The sequence below is a fragment of the Pelobates fuscus genome, chromosome 1 (genome assembly GCF_036172605.1).
Source record: "Pelobates fuscus isolate aPelFus1 chromosome 1, aPelFus1.pri, whole genome shotgun sequence".
Classification (NCBI taxonomy): Eukaryota; Metazoa; Chordata; class Amphibia; order Anura; family Pelobatidae; genus Pelobates; species Pelobates fuscus.
Genome location: NC_086317.1, coordinates 238,883,718 through 238,900,485, shown reverse-complemented (window position 1 = coordinate 238,900,485; position 16,768 = coordinate 238,883,718). Strand labels below are relative to the sequence as shown.

Genomic DNA, 16,768 nt, shown 5'->3' with positions numbered 1-16,768 from the left:
AGTTAAATATTCCAATTTAATCTCTACAAGAAGCCTCTGATTGGACCTTTGGATTGCGCGGCTCCCATGACTTCAGATGAGGAAGTGCTGAGCAGCGACAAGAGCTTTGCCCGGTGCTGGATTAAGGTAAGTAGAAATTTATTTTATTACTTTTTCAGTGTCTTTTGTTGGAGGGGGACCTAAAGATTAATTGACAGTAGGGCATAATTCATCAATTTGAATAATCATTCATTATTTGTAGGATTGAAATAGATTTTCGGTAGTTACCACTAACCCTATACCAACCCCCCCACTAACGCTATACCAACCATACCCCTTACCAAAAGATTACACAAACTCTAACCGTATACCTACCCTAATCTTACCATTAACTCTACACTTTCCATAACCCTAAAACGGTATTGACTAAAACCTAGCATTAACCCTTAACCTTACCCTAATAAAACACCACACAAATAATTTAAATTGAAACAATATTTATTTAACAATGATCAATTCTATGAAGCGCAGAAGAAGACAGTCAGTCTCATCAGAGGAAGACATGGTTGTTGCGCTATAACCATAGGTTTGAAGGTTACTTATTCCTCTATGAAATAAAGTGCGTCTGTGGTGTGATCTGTGATATTTTATGATCTGCTGGATTTGCAGAAGCTTCATAGTTACATATAGTCACTTCATGGCGATAAGTCTGAAACAAACAAAATCAGTATAAAATGAACGGTCTCACATAAATATATATGAGAACATTTTCCTTACCAATCCCCAAATCATTAAAGTCATTATTTGGAAACACATTTCTTTTTCCCCATTTCTTGATATGCCCAACATGTTTGGTGTATTTGAATATACAGTTGGCTCAAAAGTTTGCATACCCTTGGAGAATTGGGAATATAGGTACCATTTTTAAAGAAAACATGAGTGAGCAGGCAAAAACACATTTCTTTTATTTCTTATGGAATTTATATTCAACTGTAGGTTATAACAGAATGGCATAAGCATAAAACAAAATATAAGGAAAAAAAAAGAAAGTTACCTGCGCTCTCTCCTTAATCCCTATGTATATTTAGACAAATGGAGGTCATTTAGTTACTCCAATGGCCATTGGAGGGAATGCCCACCTGCCAACACAAAAACTACCCCTCTCTGTCTCATTAGAGATATCTTTGCCAGAAGCTCAAGGAAACAAGGTGAAGGGTCAGAGTAGGACCCATCTAGGGTGGTCTGCCTTGATGTTGGCAGGTGGGCTCATCCTCTCATGGCCATTGTAGGTAACTAAAAAAACCTCCATTTGTTTAAAAATGCATAGGGATTAAGGAGAGAGCGCAGGTAACTTTTTTCTCTTTGGTTTTTAACTATATATTGGGGCTGATGTCTACTGTGGTCATTGCTGCCGCCCAGGAGTGATGGGAGTGAGCGCAGGACTTCTCCTTTTATAAAACAAAACATGGAAACAAAGAAAAAAAATGAAATGACCCCTATTAAAAAGTCTGCCCCCCTTTAGCATCAGTTACGGCATGTAGTCTTTTGTATTAGTTTTCTATAAGGCCCCTAATTCTTGCAGGTGGTATAGCTGCCCATTTGTCTTGGCAAAATGCCTCCAGGTCATGCAAAGTCTTTGGTCGTTTTGCATGAGACGCATGTTTGAGATGTAACTCCAGAATCTTCACCTGTTTCTGCTGTAGGGTCAGCTTGGCTTTGGGCTTAGGGTCATTGTTATGCTGGAAAGTCCAAGACTGTCCTATGCGCAGCCTTCATTTGTCTGCCAGTATTTTCTGATAACATGTCGCCATCTTGCCATCAATTTTCACAAGATTCCCTGTGCCTTTAGAGCTTACACATCCCCAAAACATCAGTGAGCCGCCACCATGCTTCACAGTGGAGGGGGGGGGGGGGGGGGGGAGTGCGGGGTTTCTTTTAACTCTAGGCCTTGTTGACCCCTCTCCAACCATAGTGCTTATGGTTGTGACCATCAAGCTCTATTTTGGTTTTGCCACTCCAAATTACTGTGAGGCGTGTCAAAGTGTTGTCGGGAATATTGTAACCAGGCTTTTTTGTGGCATTGGTGCAGTAAAGGCTTCCTTCTGGCAACGCAATCATGCAGCTCATTTTTGTTCAAGTATCGTCGGATTGTGCTCCTTGAAACAACCACACTGTCTTTTTCCAGAGCAGCCTGTATTTCTCCTGTAGGATTTTCTTTGTATTCTGAACAATTCTTCTGGCAGTTGTGGCTGAAATCTTTCTTGGTCTACTTGACCTTGGCTTGGTATCAAGAGATCCCTGAATTTTCCACTTCTTAATAAATTATTGAACAGTACTGATTGGTATTTTCAAGGCTTTTGATATCTTTTTATATCCTTTTTTTTCTCCATCTTTATAAAGTCCCATTACCCTGTTACGCAGGTCTTTTGACAGTTCTTTTCTTCTCCCCCTGGCTCAGTATCTAGCCTGCTCAGTGCATCCACATGAGAGCTAACAAACTCATTTATACACAGACACTAATTGCAATTTAAAAAGCCACAGTTGTGGGAAATTAACCTTTAATTGCCATTTTAACCTGTGTGTGTGTCACATTGTGTGTCTGTAACAAGGTCAAACATTCAAGGGTATGTAAACTTTTGATAAGAGCCATTTGGGTGATTTCTGTTATCATTATGGTTTCAAAAGATGCCAAACAACTATGTGATAATAAATGGCTTCATATGATCACTATTTTTTTGCATGATTAGTCATATTTCCAAAGTCAATGCCAAAAAGTCACAATTTCTTCCAGGGTATGCAAACCTTTTAGCAGAACTGTAAAACTAGAGCCTTATACTAGTAGGATTATTCACTAAGTGGAAAACTGACAAGAGAATTTTTACATTTTAGCCCATAACTTTATTGGTCTAAGAAGGGGTTCTGTACCAGGTACCAGTGTGGTATACCCATGTGCAATAGGACTTTGGTTTTCTCAACCCCTAGTAGTCCTTTTATTAGGAGTGCTTCATTTTATGATCTGCTGATTTTGATCCCACTGTATTATGATTATTGACACTTCCAAGTTATATACATAATATATACATGCTGTTTGAAGTGGTTTTAATAAAAATGATTTAAAATATACGTTTGAATACTTTAGCGCCCCCTATATTATGTATTATTACATTGTTTGGGGTTGCAGCCTTTGAGTTAGGTTTTTAAACTATTTTTTACTATTTATTTCAAATAAGGAAACCTGTAAAAATTACAGTTTGATAACTTTTGCAGTTCAGCAATTTCTTTTCAACCTTTGTAATTTCCCATTCAGTCCCCTACGATTCTTAGTCTAGTTGGCCTGCAGTAATGGTTGTTATGGTGCCAGGAGTGCCCCCTCCAAGAGTAAACTGTCACACTGTTTAAGAGTTTGACAATTTACCTGCGTTAACCCTGGCAGAGGAGAAGCCAGATGTCTCCTCATCAGCTAAACATAGCCTGATAGAGTGGTGTGCTAATTGGTGAAAGCCAATAAGAGTGTCCTTGCATGACCATGCTTAGCTCAGTGGTGCAAACTGGATTTCCCTACTAGCAAGTATGCTACTGTGGGCTCCTGACCGGACCCAGTTGTAACACTATTCTCAAATGGTTTACAAATTACTCAGTGTGGGCAACAAGGCACTCAGGCACCATAACCACTACAGCCTTGGCAGTTATATATTTGAAATACGTTTTCAATTATTTAAAAATTACATTCAATTACAATTTTAAAAGGAAGTCAGGAAGTCAAGCACAATATTTACTAAAGTGATAATTCCAAGTGAATTTCAAATTTAAGGCCTTTCAGTTTGACTATTCTAGCCCTAAAATTGAAATTCAATTTGAATTCTCACTTTGATGAATAGCCCTGAGAGTGTCACTCTTTGGTCATTTAAATTGTTGTGAGATATATAAATCTGAATACATTAACAAAGATCATAAGTAAAACTAATACTCAATAAAATTATACTGGAAAAAATGCAAGTTGTACACTGTCTAGTACTACAAATATAAATTGTACAGCTATAGATGGCATCTTACCTCTGTCCATTCTCCCCTAAGGCCAATATAGAAAATCTTTGTATTCTCAGCACCAAAGTTCTTGGAGATATGAATGGATAGATGGGACACACTTGAAAAGCGAGATATTCTAAAAGAGGAACAAAGATCCCCATTACAAGCAGTTGGAGGAGTGTATAACATGGGGAAACAATCATGTTAAACATGCTTACTTTGCAATTAAAGGGAGACTCCTTGCTGGAAATGACCCGCATTTCTAATATATTATATGTACTAAGCATTAATGGGAAACATTTGCTGGAATTACCCTTCAGAGTTCAAAAAAAGCTGCACTTGCAAAGGTAAGTGCTGAGACTGACAGTTGCCTCTCTGGCCAGGAAAAAGGGCTCTTAATTTCGTCTAGTTTTTCATTCCTTTACCACAATTCACTGTCCAACAAAAGTTTAATCAGATATGTAGTTTTGACCTCCAGCCACAGTTATGCTCATAACATAGGATGAGTGGAATATCTGAAAAGGCGATAGTCATGCCACTGAAACTTGCCGCCTCAAAGACTTGTTCACAGGTTTGAAACAGATAGTGACAGGAGATATGTCTGTCCAAGTTGAACAACAAAGGAGAAAGGAAAATTCTACCTCTGATGTCACTAATCCAGGGGGCAACCTTGTGCAGTAAAGTTTACAAATTGTTGTAGGTATAAGCCAGGTTTAGGCAACCGTTGGCACTCTAGATGTTGTGGACTACATTTCCCATAATAATCTTAGAGCCATAATGCTGCAAAGCATCAGGGGAGTTGAAGTCCACAACATCAGGGGTGCCAAAGGTTGCCTAAACCTTGTGTGTCAGTCTAGGAAGGAAGACAGGAAACAGGGTACTCTCTATTTTATTTTTTTTTTAAAAAGATACTCGCTTTTAAAAGTTCAGACTAACGTTGAAAATGAAAAGACATGCAACACAAAAGAAGACCACCTCTGAGACCAGGAAGATCATATCTCAAACACCTATGCAGCATAGGTTAGCAAGTTATGTAGTTCAGCCTCTTGCCACCATTTTACTCCTAACATCTGATGACTGGATTTGCCGGTCTAGTGAAGAACAACATGTCTGTAAATATTTAGAGGTAAATTTGTACAAAATGTTTTTTTGTGTAAGACTACACAGTATGCACCATGAATTGTGGTTGGGCACATTATCTATCAATGAACAAATATATTTTCAAAGAATACAAATAAATGATCACATTTTTGAAAGCATCTCTCTGTAACACTTTTCTCTAGCACCCTAAATTACTATCCTCCAACCTAATAGGTAATGGTCATTTTATTTTTTAAGGCTGGCATCCAGCTAATTTAGCTAGAATTATAAATTATACTACTCAAATATCTCAAAAAATATATAGATTACAAATCAAGTGTGTACTCTTCTGTGAAATACTGGTCATTATCATACAAACTGCTTTACTATGATAAGTAGATGTATGAAGGTAGAACATATATATAAATGACAAATTCATACTTTGTTTGATACTCCAAGTCACCAGTCACATCAATATTCAAACTAAATACTTGATCTGCTTCTCGTCCAGCATCATCAAAGCTCATGTGAGGAATGTTTTTAAATCTGAAAAAAATGTTAGAAGTAAGTAATTACAATCATAGAGGCTTATACAGCCCCACATTAGAGGAACACCCGATACTCCTAAAGCACTTCATCTTGCTATAAAGCTTTCTGTGTGAAGAGTGTGCCCTCTGTGTTACATATTGCAAAAAGTGCAGATTTCAATAGAAATTGACACTTTTATAAATTATATTGGTTACACCCCCTAGCTTTCAAGCAGACAACAGGTCATGTTACTTCTTGGTTTGGTTAGCTTAGTTGCACTGAGAATTGAAGCAATGCATCTCTATGAGGAAAATTCAGCATCTCCATGCAAAGGGTGGAGACGCTGAACGGCAGTGCTGCACATTGTGCAGCACTGCCCCAGGAAGAACCCCTAGAAGCCATCTGAGGAGTGGCCACTGAAGATGTTCCTAGGGGGCAATGTAAACGTTACCTTTTCTCTGAAATGCCTGCATATAATGATTATACTCACAAGAACAAATACAATAAGCTGTAGTTGTTCTGGTGACTATAGTGTCCCTTTAATTTAAACTACTTCATAGGTGGTATTTGGTCCTTTCTAAACATGCCAATATGTATCCTTACTACTCTAACAGATGCTGGAAATGTGGTTCTAAAGAAGGATCTCACATTCACATTTGGTGGGACTATGAATTAATAAAAACTGTATGGTCATTAGTTTTTAATAAATTAAATCTAGCTAAGAGACCTGAAACCACATTATTATACTGGTACAATGTCTCTGAATCAGAAACTTTGATGTAGTTACAAAGATGTTGATATCTAGACATTGGAGAGACTCTAATCCAATCACTTAGACCCATTTAAAGAACTAAATTGTATACCAACTTAAAATGGAAAAAGGTTTGCAATCTATTAGTCCTTCATCAATTAAAGGACCACTATAGGCACCCAGACCACTTCAGCTCAATGAAGTGGTCTGGGTGCCAGGTCCATCTAGGGTTAACCCTGCAGCTATAAACATAATGTTTACATTAGGGTTAATCCAGCCTCTAGTGGCTGTCTTATTGACAGCCGCTGGAGGTGCTTCCGCGCTTCTCACTGTGATTTTCACAGTGAGAAGACTCCAGCGTCCATAGGAAAGCATTGTTAATGCTTTCCTATGAGACTGGCTGGCTGCGCGCGAGGCTCTGGCTGATTAAATGCGTGCGCGTCTCTCGCATTTGTCGGAAGAGGGAGGAGAGAGCCCGGCGGGAGGGGTTCCATGAAGGTGGGGGGACCTATTAACACTATAAGGCTCGTGTGATTAAAGCCGCTCTTTCTATGGCATACCCAAACATTAGTCGAGACTAGATGAAGGGTACAACTGGAAGCTTAATTATGGCCAATTGGCCTGCTTATATACACAGAGCCTCAGCATGGGCCTCCAGTAAAAACATAGGTAAGCCCGCCCAGGTGTCTCTGTGTCTGAGAGATAAGCATTGTTTAAACGTATTATCTCCCAGGCACTAGAGGTACAGTGAATAAACATAAAACATCCCAAAAACACATACTATAATAATAGGAAGCCCACAAGTCTTATAGCCCCAGATAGCCCTGGTGTGAGCACCCAAGTTGTCCAAATAGCGCTCAGATTCCTGTATTGTAGCCGAATCACCATCGGGGTAAAATTTTGACCGACAGCACACGTGGCTCCTGACCAAAATTGTTTCATACGAGGTAGCAGCTGGTCAATCTTCGGGAGCTCCTACATGAATTCACACTAAGGATCCTCCTGGTTCATGGGGAGCGAATGTTCCCCTTGTTCGGGAGTATCTATTCCCTTAACAGTGCTCTCCTGGCTAGTCTGTGAAAGAAGCAGGCGATGGTACAAGGATCCCGGGGTTCGCAAATTCAGGTATCCGTCGCACAGTTCCACGTACTCGACGACCAAGTACCACTGCCTGCGTTTGGGAGACAAAATGGCCACCATTCACTGTAGCACGTGCGTTCGGTTTAACAAATGGTGTACACCCAGAGAGAGCACTTGAGTTTGTGGTTTTCTTTGAAGATAATAAGCCAGGGGGTGGTCGGTGTTCGATAGTTAAAAGTACCGAATCAAGGGGAAACAACTTGGGCTTGGGGAAAATGATAGTCTTAGTGCAATTTATCACAGCAGTTATTAAAATGATGTAATGGACTATGTTTGTATATCTTTCGTATTACAAATGTATGTTAAAATTGTAATAAAGACTAATAAAAAACTGTTGCTGTCTAGAAGAGCAACTACCATAAAGTTTTCCTTTAAATAATATAAGGCAGGGGTAGGCAACCTACGGCACTAGTGCCATGCACGGCACTCGAGGTGTCTTTGCACGGCACTCAAGGCTGCTAGAGCCAAACAGGGTCTGACCTATCAGGAGTCTCATTGAAACTTCAGATATCTGCTAATACAAAGAGGTGGTGAAGGACAATCCTCAATTTATGCATTGCAGCACTTAGAGGAAGTGATCTCAGATCACTTCCTCCCAGCACTTGTGAATGGAAATCCACACTGTAGTAGAGCAGCCCACAGCTGATGTTGCAGCTCCTGTCCTTGACCTGTACCTGGCCAGCCTGGTCCCCACTGGAACCCAGGGAAGCCACCCACGCTGCTAGATATACACAGACCTGCAGAATAAGCCTCCCCTCATACAAATAATACGAACAGCCCACACACAAACAGACACACAATCCCCACAAACGCAACACCACTAACAATCTACATACATGCACACAATCCCACATGCAGCCTCTCACATGCAAAATCCTCATACACAGCCCACATTCATATGTATCATACACGATACCATAAACTACTAATGAACATGTACAATATAATAGCTCATATACGCACAAATACAATGATACAAAGCAATTACAGTATAAATAACAAGCAGAAAACGGCAGCAGACACACCTCAATTTAAAAAAAATAGGATCGGCAGGGCCGTTTGAAGGAATTTGGGGGTCCCAAGCAAAATGGACATGGAGGCGCCCCCGCACGCAAAGCCTACAGGAACCACAGCATAGCCATACAGTTTAAGTTCACCCACACTTTATATAAATAAAAAAGGTTTACAGTGCAAATACTGCTGTTGCATATAATGTGCATAAAATTTGAACATTTTCTACAATTGAAAATTCCCTGTGTTCTCCTCATCTCCCCTTCTCCTCACCCCCCCTCCCTGTGTTCTCCTCATCTCCCCTTCTCCTCACCCCCCTCCCTGTGTTCTCCTCATCTCCCCTTCTCCACCCCCCCCCTGTGTTCTCCTCATCTCCCCTTCTCCACCCCCCCTCCCTGTGTTCTCCTCATCTCCCCTTCTCCACCCCCCTCCCTGTGTTCTCCTCATCTCCCTTTCTCCTCACCCCCTCCCTGTGTTCTCCTTATGTCCCCTTCTCCTCACCCCCCTCCCTGTGTTCTCCTAATCTCCCCTTCTCCTCACCTCCCTCCTCCCTGTGTTCTCCTAATCTCCCCTTCTCCTCACCTCCCCCCTCCCTGTGTTCTCATCTCCTCACCCCCCTGTATTCTTCTTACCCCTCCCCCCGTGTTCTTTCTCCTCCTTCCCCCTCCCTATGTTCTTCTTACTGCCCCCCCTATGTTCTTCTTACTACTCTCCCCCCTATGTTCTTCTTACTACTCTCCCCCCTATGTTCTTCTTACTACTCTCCCCCCTATGTTCTTCTTACTACTCTCCCCCCTATGTTCTTCTTACTACTCTCCCCCCTCCCCATGTTCTTCTTACTCCCCTCCCCATGTCCTTCTTACTCCCCTCCCTATGTCCTTCTTACTCCCCTCCCTATGTCCTTCTTACTCCCCTCCCTATGTCCTTCTTACTCCCCTCCCACCCTCCCTGTGTCCTTCTTACTCCCCTCCCACCCTCCCTGTGTATTTCTTATTCCCCTCCCCGTGTCCTTCTTACTCCCCTCCCCATGTCCTTCTTACTCCCCTCCCCATGTCCTTCTTACTCCCCTCCCCATGTCCTTCTTACTCCCCTCCCCATGTCCTTCTTACTCCCCTCCCCTGTATCCTTCTTACTCCCCCGCCTATGTTCTTTTTACTCACCCCCCCCCCCCTCCCTCCCTATGTTCTTCTCACCTCCCCTTCCCTGTAGCTAGGCCTAGCTCAGGGTGCACTTCCTGTCAGTCTGGCCGGGAACAGGAAACTGAATCTTCTGTACCGCGTGGTACCCGGCCGGACTGACAGGAGGAAGAGGACCTCGGCCACGCTACAGGGAAGCGGAGGTGACGAGAGAGGCAGTGCTGCAGCCGCCTGAGGCTCTCTCTATAGAGCACTCAGGCGGCTGCAGCCTTATAGGAAGCACCGGCCCTGCTTGTGGGCCCAGGCCAGCTCGTGGCCCCAAACAATTGCTTGGTTAGCTTGCCTGGTAGCGACGGGCCTGAGGATCGGCACGCTATGGGACATCACAATCCTATATCGGCACAGTGCTGCTAAAAGGTTGCCTACCCCTGATATAAGGCATTGCAATCAAAATTGTCATTAAAGGGTGGTGACCTGAACCAATGTCTTGGGACAGCCATTTTTTGGACTTTTACGTCTTAATTTCCTGGAATCAAATACTTTTACTTCTAGTTTCCTGTAGAAATAATTGTGACTTACAATCTCATCTCTGCAGGGTGAGCAGTACTGTCTTCTCCTATTAAGATGATACCTTTCAACTTAACATTTCCAGTGAACCTAAGGGATAGAGAAATGAAAAGTCCATGGTGACATTTGGCACTAATGCTAAAACAAGGGTAAGTATGAATGTTCATAATAACTTATGCAATGAATTACCACTGAAGAAAAAAATAGTTTAAGGACAGGAATTTAAAGAGAACACTTACGGGATGTTAAACAGCAGCTCCTCATCATCATCACTCTCCACAAACTATAGAAGAAAAAAGGTATAATAAATATTTTTTGCAGCTAAAATTATTATATTGTCAAACTATTATTACTACAAAGGATCCATTTCAGCTCTCTTAAAGGAAGGGAGGTTGTGTGGACGCAAATTAATATAAATCAAAACATAAAAGTTTGTGAATGTGTGAGAGAGTGTGTGTTTGTTTAGGTGACTGGCCCCCGCGATAGCAGAAGAAACTTGTTTTTACTCAACTTTACCACGCCGTGCCAGTCTTGCTGCGGCTGGTCCCACCTCCATAGCGGAGATAATCTTGATGATCTCAGTTAATCCAATGCTTTAAAGGGAAAAAACTGGGAGGCAATTCCGCATGTGCAGTAAAGCTCCATACTGATCAGTCAGCTGCTCCTCATGGAGATGCATTAAACCATCTCTGTCCAGCACTGGACTAAGAAGCACCTCTATAGTGGCCGTCTAAGTGAATGTCATGAAAATACTGCCTTTGTTTTAATTAATACATATACCTTGCTGATTTGGATTTTACCAATGGGTGACATCAGATGACCTGGCACAACATATCACTATTATGTGAATAACACATAACTATCTTTGCATTTGCACTTGAACTAAAAAAGCCAACATTGCATATCAACAGATTCTTGACAGATTTCCTAGACTGGATGAATACTAAATACATATATTAAAAAATAAGTTTTACGCTCAAACTCCCACAATTCCTGGTCGGCAGCAATGTCTATAGTACACAGCCCCAATCAGTGGTGTATTTTGAAATAGTGCTGCCCTAGGCATGACAGATCTCGGGCACCCCCTATTTAAATTTACCCGCCCCTTCCTGTTAACTTACACACATTTTGACTGACAGACACACACTCACGAACCAGCACACACTCTCAGATACACTGACATACACTCACTGATTTGACACAATCTTACACATATACAATCATTCAGACACACACTGACAGACGCGCCCACTCACTGACAGACACGCACAATCACTCAGATACACACACACACACACACACACACACTCACTGACAAAAACCCAGCCTCCCTACTTTTGGGGTAGCTGGGTGGATTTTTCACCTGGGGTCCAGTGGTGCTGCTGGGCAGGAAGGCGGCCGGATGTGCAGATGGGCGGGCGCTCTAAGTTGTCAGAGAAGGAATGCGATCTTTCTGCTGAGCTCCCTCGCGCGCCGCAGAGTGATGCCGGAAGCCGGACTGACGTCATATTCCGGCTCTCTGCATTACTGCGGGTCGCGCAAGGGAGCTGAGCAGGGATAGCTCAGAAGAAAGTGCTTCCTTGCTGCCCGCCCAAGAAACAACCGGCAGCCTGCCCCTGGGCGGCCCAATGGTGGCTGGCCAGCCAAACAGCTCTTGGGCCCCCATAAAATGAGGCAATAGCCTGGGCATTTAGGGGCAGCGTTTTTTGCCGCCCAAGGCAAATGCCTTGCTTGCCTCACAATAGATACATCCCTGGCCCCAATATATACAATAAAAAACAAAGAAAAGAGTTACTTATGCACTATCCCAAATCCCTATACACATTTAAATAACTGGAGGTTTTTAGTATCACTCCAATTGCTATTTGAGTATAAGCTCACCTGCCCCATGAAGGCAAACCTCTACGCTAACAATTCACCTTGCTTCGTTCAGCTTCAATCTCCCCAGAGATATTATAGCTAAAGCTGAAAGAAGTAACATGAATGCTAAATGACTGAAAGTGATCCTTGATAAATTCTGCTACTGGATAACCCCATCAGAACTTTCTAATATTCATCTAATAGAGCCTAGTATTTCATACCACAGATTACCTTCCCTGCTATTTTATTCACTAAAATATGAACTGTCAAAAATCAAAGTGAGTATTATAATACTCAAACTGGAAAATATATACTCAAGTCAGCTATTTGACCTCAAATACTCACAATTCACACTTTAGTGAAAACCCCTGTTAGTGTCCCACTTACTGCTATTTTTGCTTTCCTGCTGCTCTGATATATCCCACCAGAGCTGCCAATCAGGCATCAGGAGCACTTTGTTTGAAGAGGTACTTTAGTCACCCATACGACTTGTAAAGTTTTTATTGGTTCATTTTAAAAAGAAGTCGCAGTTACCTGACAGAGGATGTTACATCTGTTGTGCTGACAGGACACTTCCTCTGACGGCACAAAACAGGTCTTATATCTTGTGCTATTCCCTTTGTAACTCTTCAGCAATAAAGTGTCCAAAATAAATACAAGTATTTAAATCCTTTATTTTCAAAAGCTAAAAGCATTCCTCAGAAGAGCAGACAGGCAATAGCATATTAACTCACATTAAATCATAAAAGGTCTCTTTTGCACAGTTTTCGATCAACATGTTTTGTATGTATTTACACATACTTTTTCAAGATCTTAAAAAAGTACATGTGAACACATACAAGATTTTCCAACAAATTTGCAACAGTTATTACAGTGGTGAGTAATGGAAAAATGATGTGGCATTGACACCACATTTATCTTTGGCCCCTCTGTAACAGCGTCAGGTTTTAATAAAGGAATACAATTTTGGAAAGTTATATGGTGGTTTGAAATGATGATTCTCCCCACTTGGGGTTTGGCATTCTTCTTTTACTTTGGTTTCTGTAAACGACCTGCTGCAACCTCTCAGGGTCGACTGCAATTTCCAGGTGGGGAACACTGTTGTCATTCATGCTACTCAATTTTTACATGCCGTGGAAAACCCCTGGTTTTAATACACTATATATTGATAGTAAACTTAGTTGTGGGCTGCCTAAGTGACGGAATGTAACTAGCCCCCAGCACAAAAGTGAAGACATCTATGTGTGCAGTGTTTCAAGAAGAAACACTGCACATACAGATTACCACCATCACGACCACTTCTAAAAGCAGAAATGGTTATGGTGTTAGAGTTACCTTTTAATTGCTTTACTACTTCATTAAATATCTTATGTAGGACTTATTCCTTCTCAAAATGTGAGATGATTTGAACTAAGGTTCATTAACCATCAAGCTCTATCAACATTATTCAATTTCAAGGGGTATTCATTCTCCACGTGCTCGAGTCACCAAAGATCACAAGGGGTCTTTGTAGAAGATCTAGACTAGAGACTCTAAAATGTAGCACATTAATGTATTTTAAATATTCTATTATTCAAAGGGATCTATTAGCACATAAGGTGGTCACATGATTTCATTTTTGCAAGACTGTAACTAATTCAGTGACTTTGGCAGTATTTCATACCATTCTGTTGGGGATGGCATAAGGCAAGCATGTTAAACTCAAAGAGTTCGATCTGGATCAACACAAACTAAAATTACTTGTACCATTCACATGCAAACATGTAATCCTGGGTACATATATAATTCACTCAAAAGCTTCACTTCAAGTTACTTACTATCTCAGTAGTAATGCCACTGTATGAAATGTCCGCTCTGCTCACTCCCTCTGCAAACTACAGTCTCAGCCAGGTAGGTAGCCGAACCATGGTGTTGGTGGACACTCAACTCCGCTTGCTTCTTCCCCCCTTTCTTCAATCTCTCTCTCCCACTTTCCATCCATGTCTCCCTTCCATATCTCTCCCCCATCCATATATCTCCCTCCATTCCATCCAAGTCTCTCTCCTCCAACCTTCAATTCATATCTTCCATTCCGAACTTCCCCAATCAGGTCTCCCTTCCATTCATACCTCCCTCCTCCTTCTCTGGTAGGCAGTTTCCCCTCACAGAGCTGGCACCTAAGATACTGCTCTGCCCTATAGATAGAAGGTCCCCCTCCCTGCTGTTTCACAACTGAAATAGCAGGGGAGGGGAGCCTCTCACTTTCCAGTGGTGCACGGCGTCAGACTTAGCGCCGGGTAGTCACGAGACTCCCGGCGCTCCCTCTCCCAGTGTACTGTGAATGCAGTTTCTTAATGGAGCCGCACGCTTCCGGCGAGCGGCAAGTGCAAAAATCACTTATCAGTCTGACAAATGATTTTTGCTTCCCCCTGATGGGCTAGGCCGCAAAGAAATTGATTGCGGACCACGAGTGTGACATGCTTCACGTAAGGGAATTGACATGAGAAGAGATTAAAAAAAAACAACTCCAAGACCCTAAAACATATCAGCCTGCTTAAAGGGCCACTAAAGTCATGCAGACTACTTAATCTCTCTTTAATGGCCTAGGTGCAGTGGTTCTACAGTTTTAACCCAGAAACAGAAATGTTTACCTTCAAGGGTTAAACATTCCTTCAGTAGCTGTCATACTGACAGCTACTAGAGTTACTTCAGCTGTACTAACAACAAAGTTTGACTCTGTCACATGATCTTCAAAAGCCAGGAGGACATCGAACATCATCAAATGCCGCTCATAGGAAAGCATGCGCATCAGGTCTCCAAAGCTCCTACATGAGGAGCACTGGACTGGACCAGTGACGAGGAAGTCACATCTTCTTTAAATGTCGCAGGATAAAGATCGATTGGCACTGCCGAGAGAGTCTCAGCGCTGGAAAAGGAAAGTAAAAACCTTATTTTACAGTCTTTTACACAGTAAAAGGAGTCAGAGACAACTTTATTAGGGACAAGGACACTATAGCATTAGAAATACAGGAATGTATTCCTATAGTTTTAGTGTTTCATTAATGGGTTACTCCAAGGACCAGACCCAGTTCCGGGCTGGCTAATGTGTGCGCTGTGATTTTTCCATTAAAGTAGCTATAGTACCCTTGTCTCTAATAAAGGTTTTAAGTACTTTTTTCCAGCGCCAGGCTCCCTCAGCAGTGATTGACTCCCGGAATGTAATAGAGAAAGCATTGCCTCCTCCCCTAGGATGACTTGATGCAGCGAGCGCATCCTTTGCTTGTCATAGGAAAGCATCAAATTAAATGCTTTCTATGAGTGGCCGGTCACGTGGCCAAGTTCTATTCTGTCAGTGAAGTGGAAGTGCCTCTAGTGTAAAGGTTAAAATGATAAGACCACTGTACACTGTACCCAGACCACTTCACTGAGATGAAAATAAATATCTAGTTGAAAGGGCAAGGCTTACCAAACTTAAGGGGACACTATATTATTATTATATTATTTATATAGCGCCAACAAATTCCGTAGCGCTGTCCAATATAGGCACCCAGTTCAATTCAGCTCATTGAAGTAGCTTGGGTGCAATGTCTCTGAGAAACTGCAATAATTACACTGCAGGACTAAGACTTCCTGCTTGTCTGACGCTGGTCATCTTCACAGTAAAAACCCTATAGATGTAGAATGCTTTCCTATTGATGTTGGAGAAGACTGAGCGCCTGCCTACCCAGTGCCGGGGGAGATTGGCGCTGGAATCAGGTAAATACAGTAAAGGTTTATTAACCCTTACAGTGCCAGGGGAGGGGGGCAGAGGGAAGTATAGTGCTAGGAAGCCAGATTTGTATTCCTGGCACTATAGTATCCCTTTAAAAGGTTTATCAGTCAGCTATACCCAAATCCCTCCCTGTAGATGCAACACTACAATTTTACACCAGGACGTAAATCATATTTCTCACTACTTGAGTAAAATGTGAAAACCCTATTATATTAATTTGTTTTAAAAGTGTAAATGGATAGGTTCCTCTATATGAAAAATAATGTATCTTTCAATAGCCACATGTACATTGTCCCTTTGGACTTTCTGTACCCTGTATGTTACATTAGATGACCGAATTATAAAGTCTGAGTACTTTGTGAATCTTTTTACATCATGTACACAGACCCCCATTACTGCAGGGTACTGACATCTCCCCCCATGAGAACACGTGTGGCCAGACCTGTCACAGTGACCGAAACACAGGCCTGATTGACAGACAGACGCTACCCACAAATTAGTGAGGGTGTTGCTGATGGACACATGAGGGGCTGTCAGACAGTTTTGGTAACTGCATGTTAATAGCTATTCACCCGGCTCCGGTCTCCGCGATCCTCCCACGCTCGGAATACGCTCTTCCCGCTGCCCTCACTCTTCTCATTTAAACATTCCAGTTTATCGAGGTCGATTTTTCGGAAGAGCCCGTATTCCAGGCCTCTCTCAGGGGCATCGCTCCGTTCAGCACCGCAAGAACAGCCGCCACCATGACTGTGCCCGTGCGCCATGTCCGCACTTCCGTCAACACTGCCTCCGCCATCTTGGTACTCTCACAACGTGACATGCCGCCGCCATCTTACTACTCCCAGCAGCCACATACGTGCTTGTTAGTGCACAAAACGCGTGTCTCATTCTAAGCTTCAACTCCGTTGATATCTGCCAATTGTATTCGATAACCCTTTA

The 16,768-nt window shown here is 42.2% G+C and overlaps 1 protein-coding gene across 1 annotated transcript; it reads right to left on the bottom strand.

Annotated features, from left to right (window-relative positions):
- Nucleotides 1-459: 459 nt before the first annotated feature.
- PITHD1 (PITH domain containing 1) lies at nucleotides 460-16,624 on the bottom strand. Its single transcript, XM_063444525.1, has 6 exons — nucleotides 16,402-16,624; nucleotides 10,458-10,501; nucleotides 10,231-10,308; nucleotides 5,527-5,631; nucleotides 4,033-4,141; nucleotides 460-688 (listed from the first exon to the last, which is right to left on the bottom strand). The coding sequence occupies exons 1-6, from the start codon at nucleotides 16,591-16,593 to the stop codon at nucleotides 587-589; spliced, it is 630 nt and encodes a 209-aa protein (XP_063300595.1). The 5' UTR covers nucleotides 16,594-16,624; the 3' UTR covers nucleotides 460-586.
- Nucleotides 16,625-16,768: the final 144 nt, after the last annotated feature.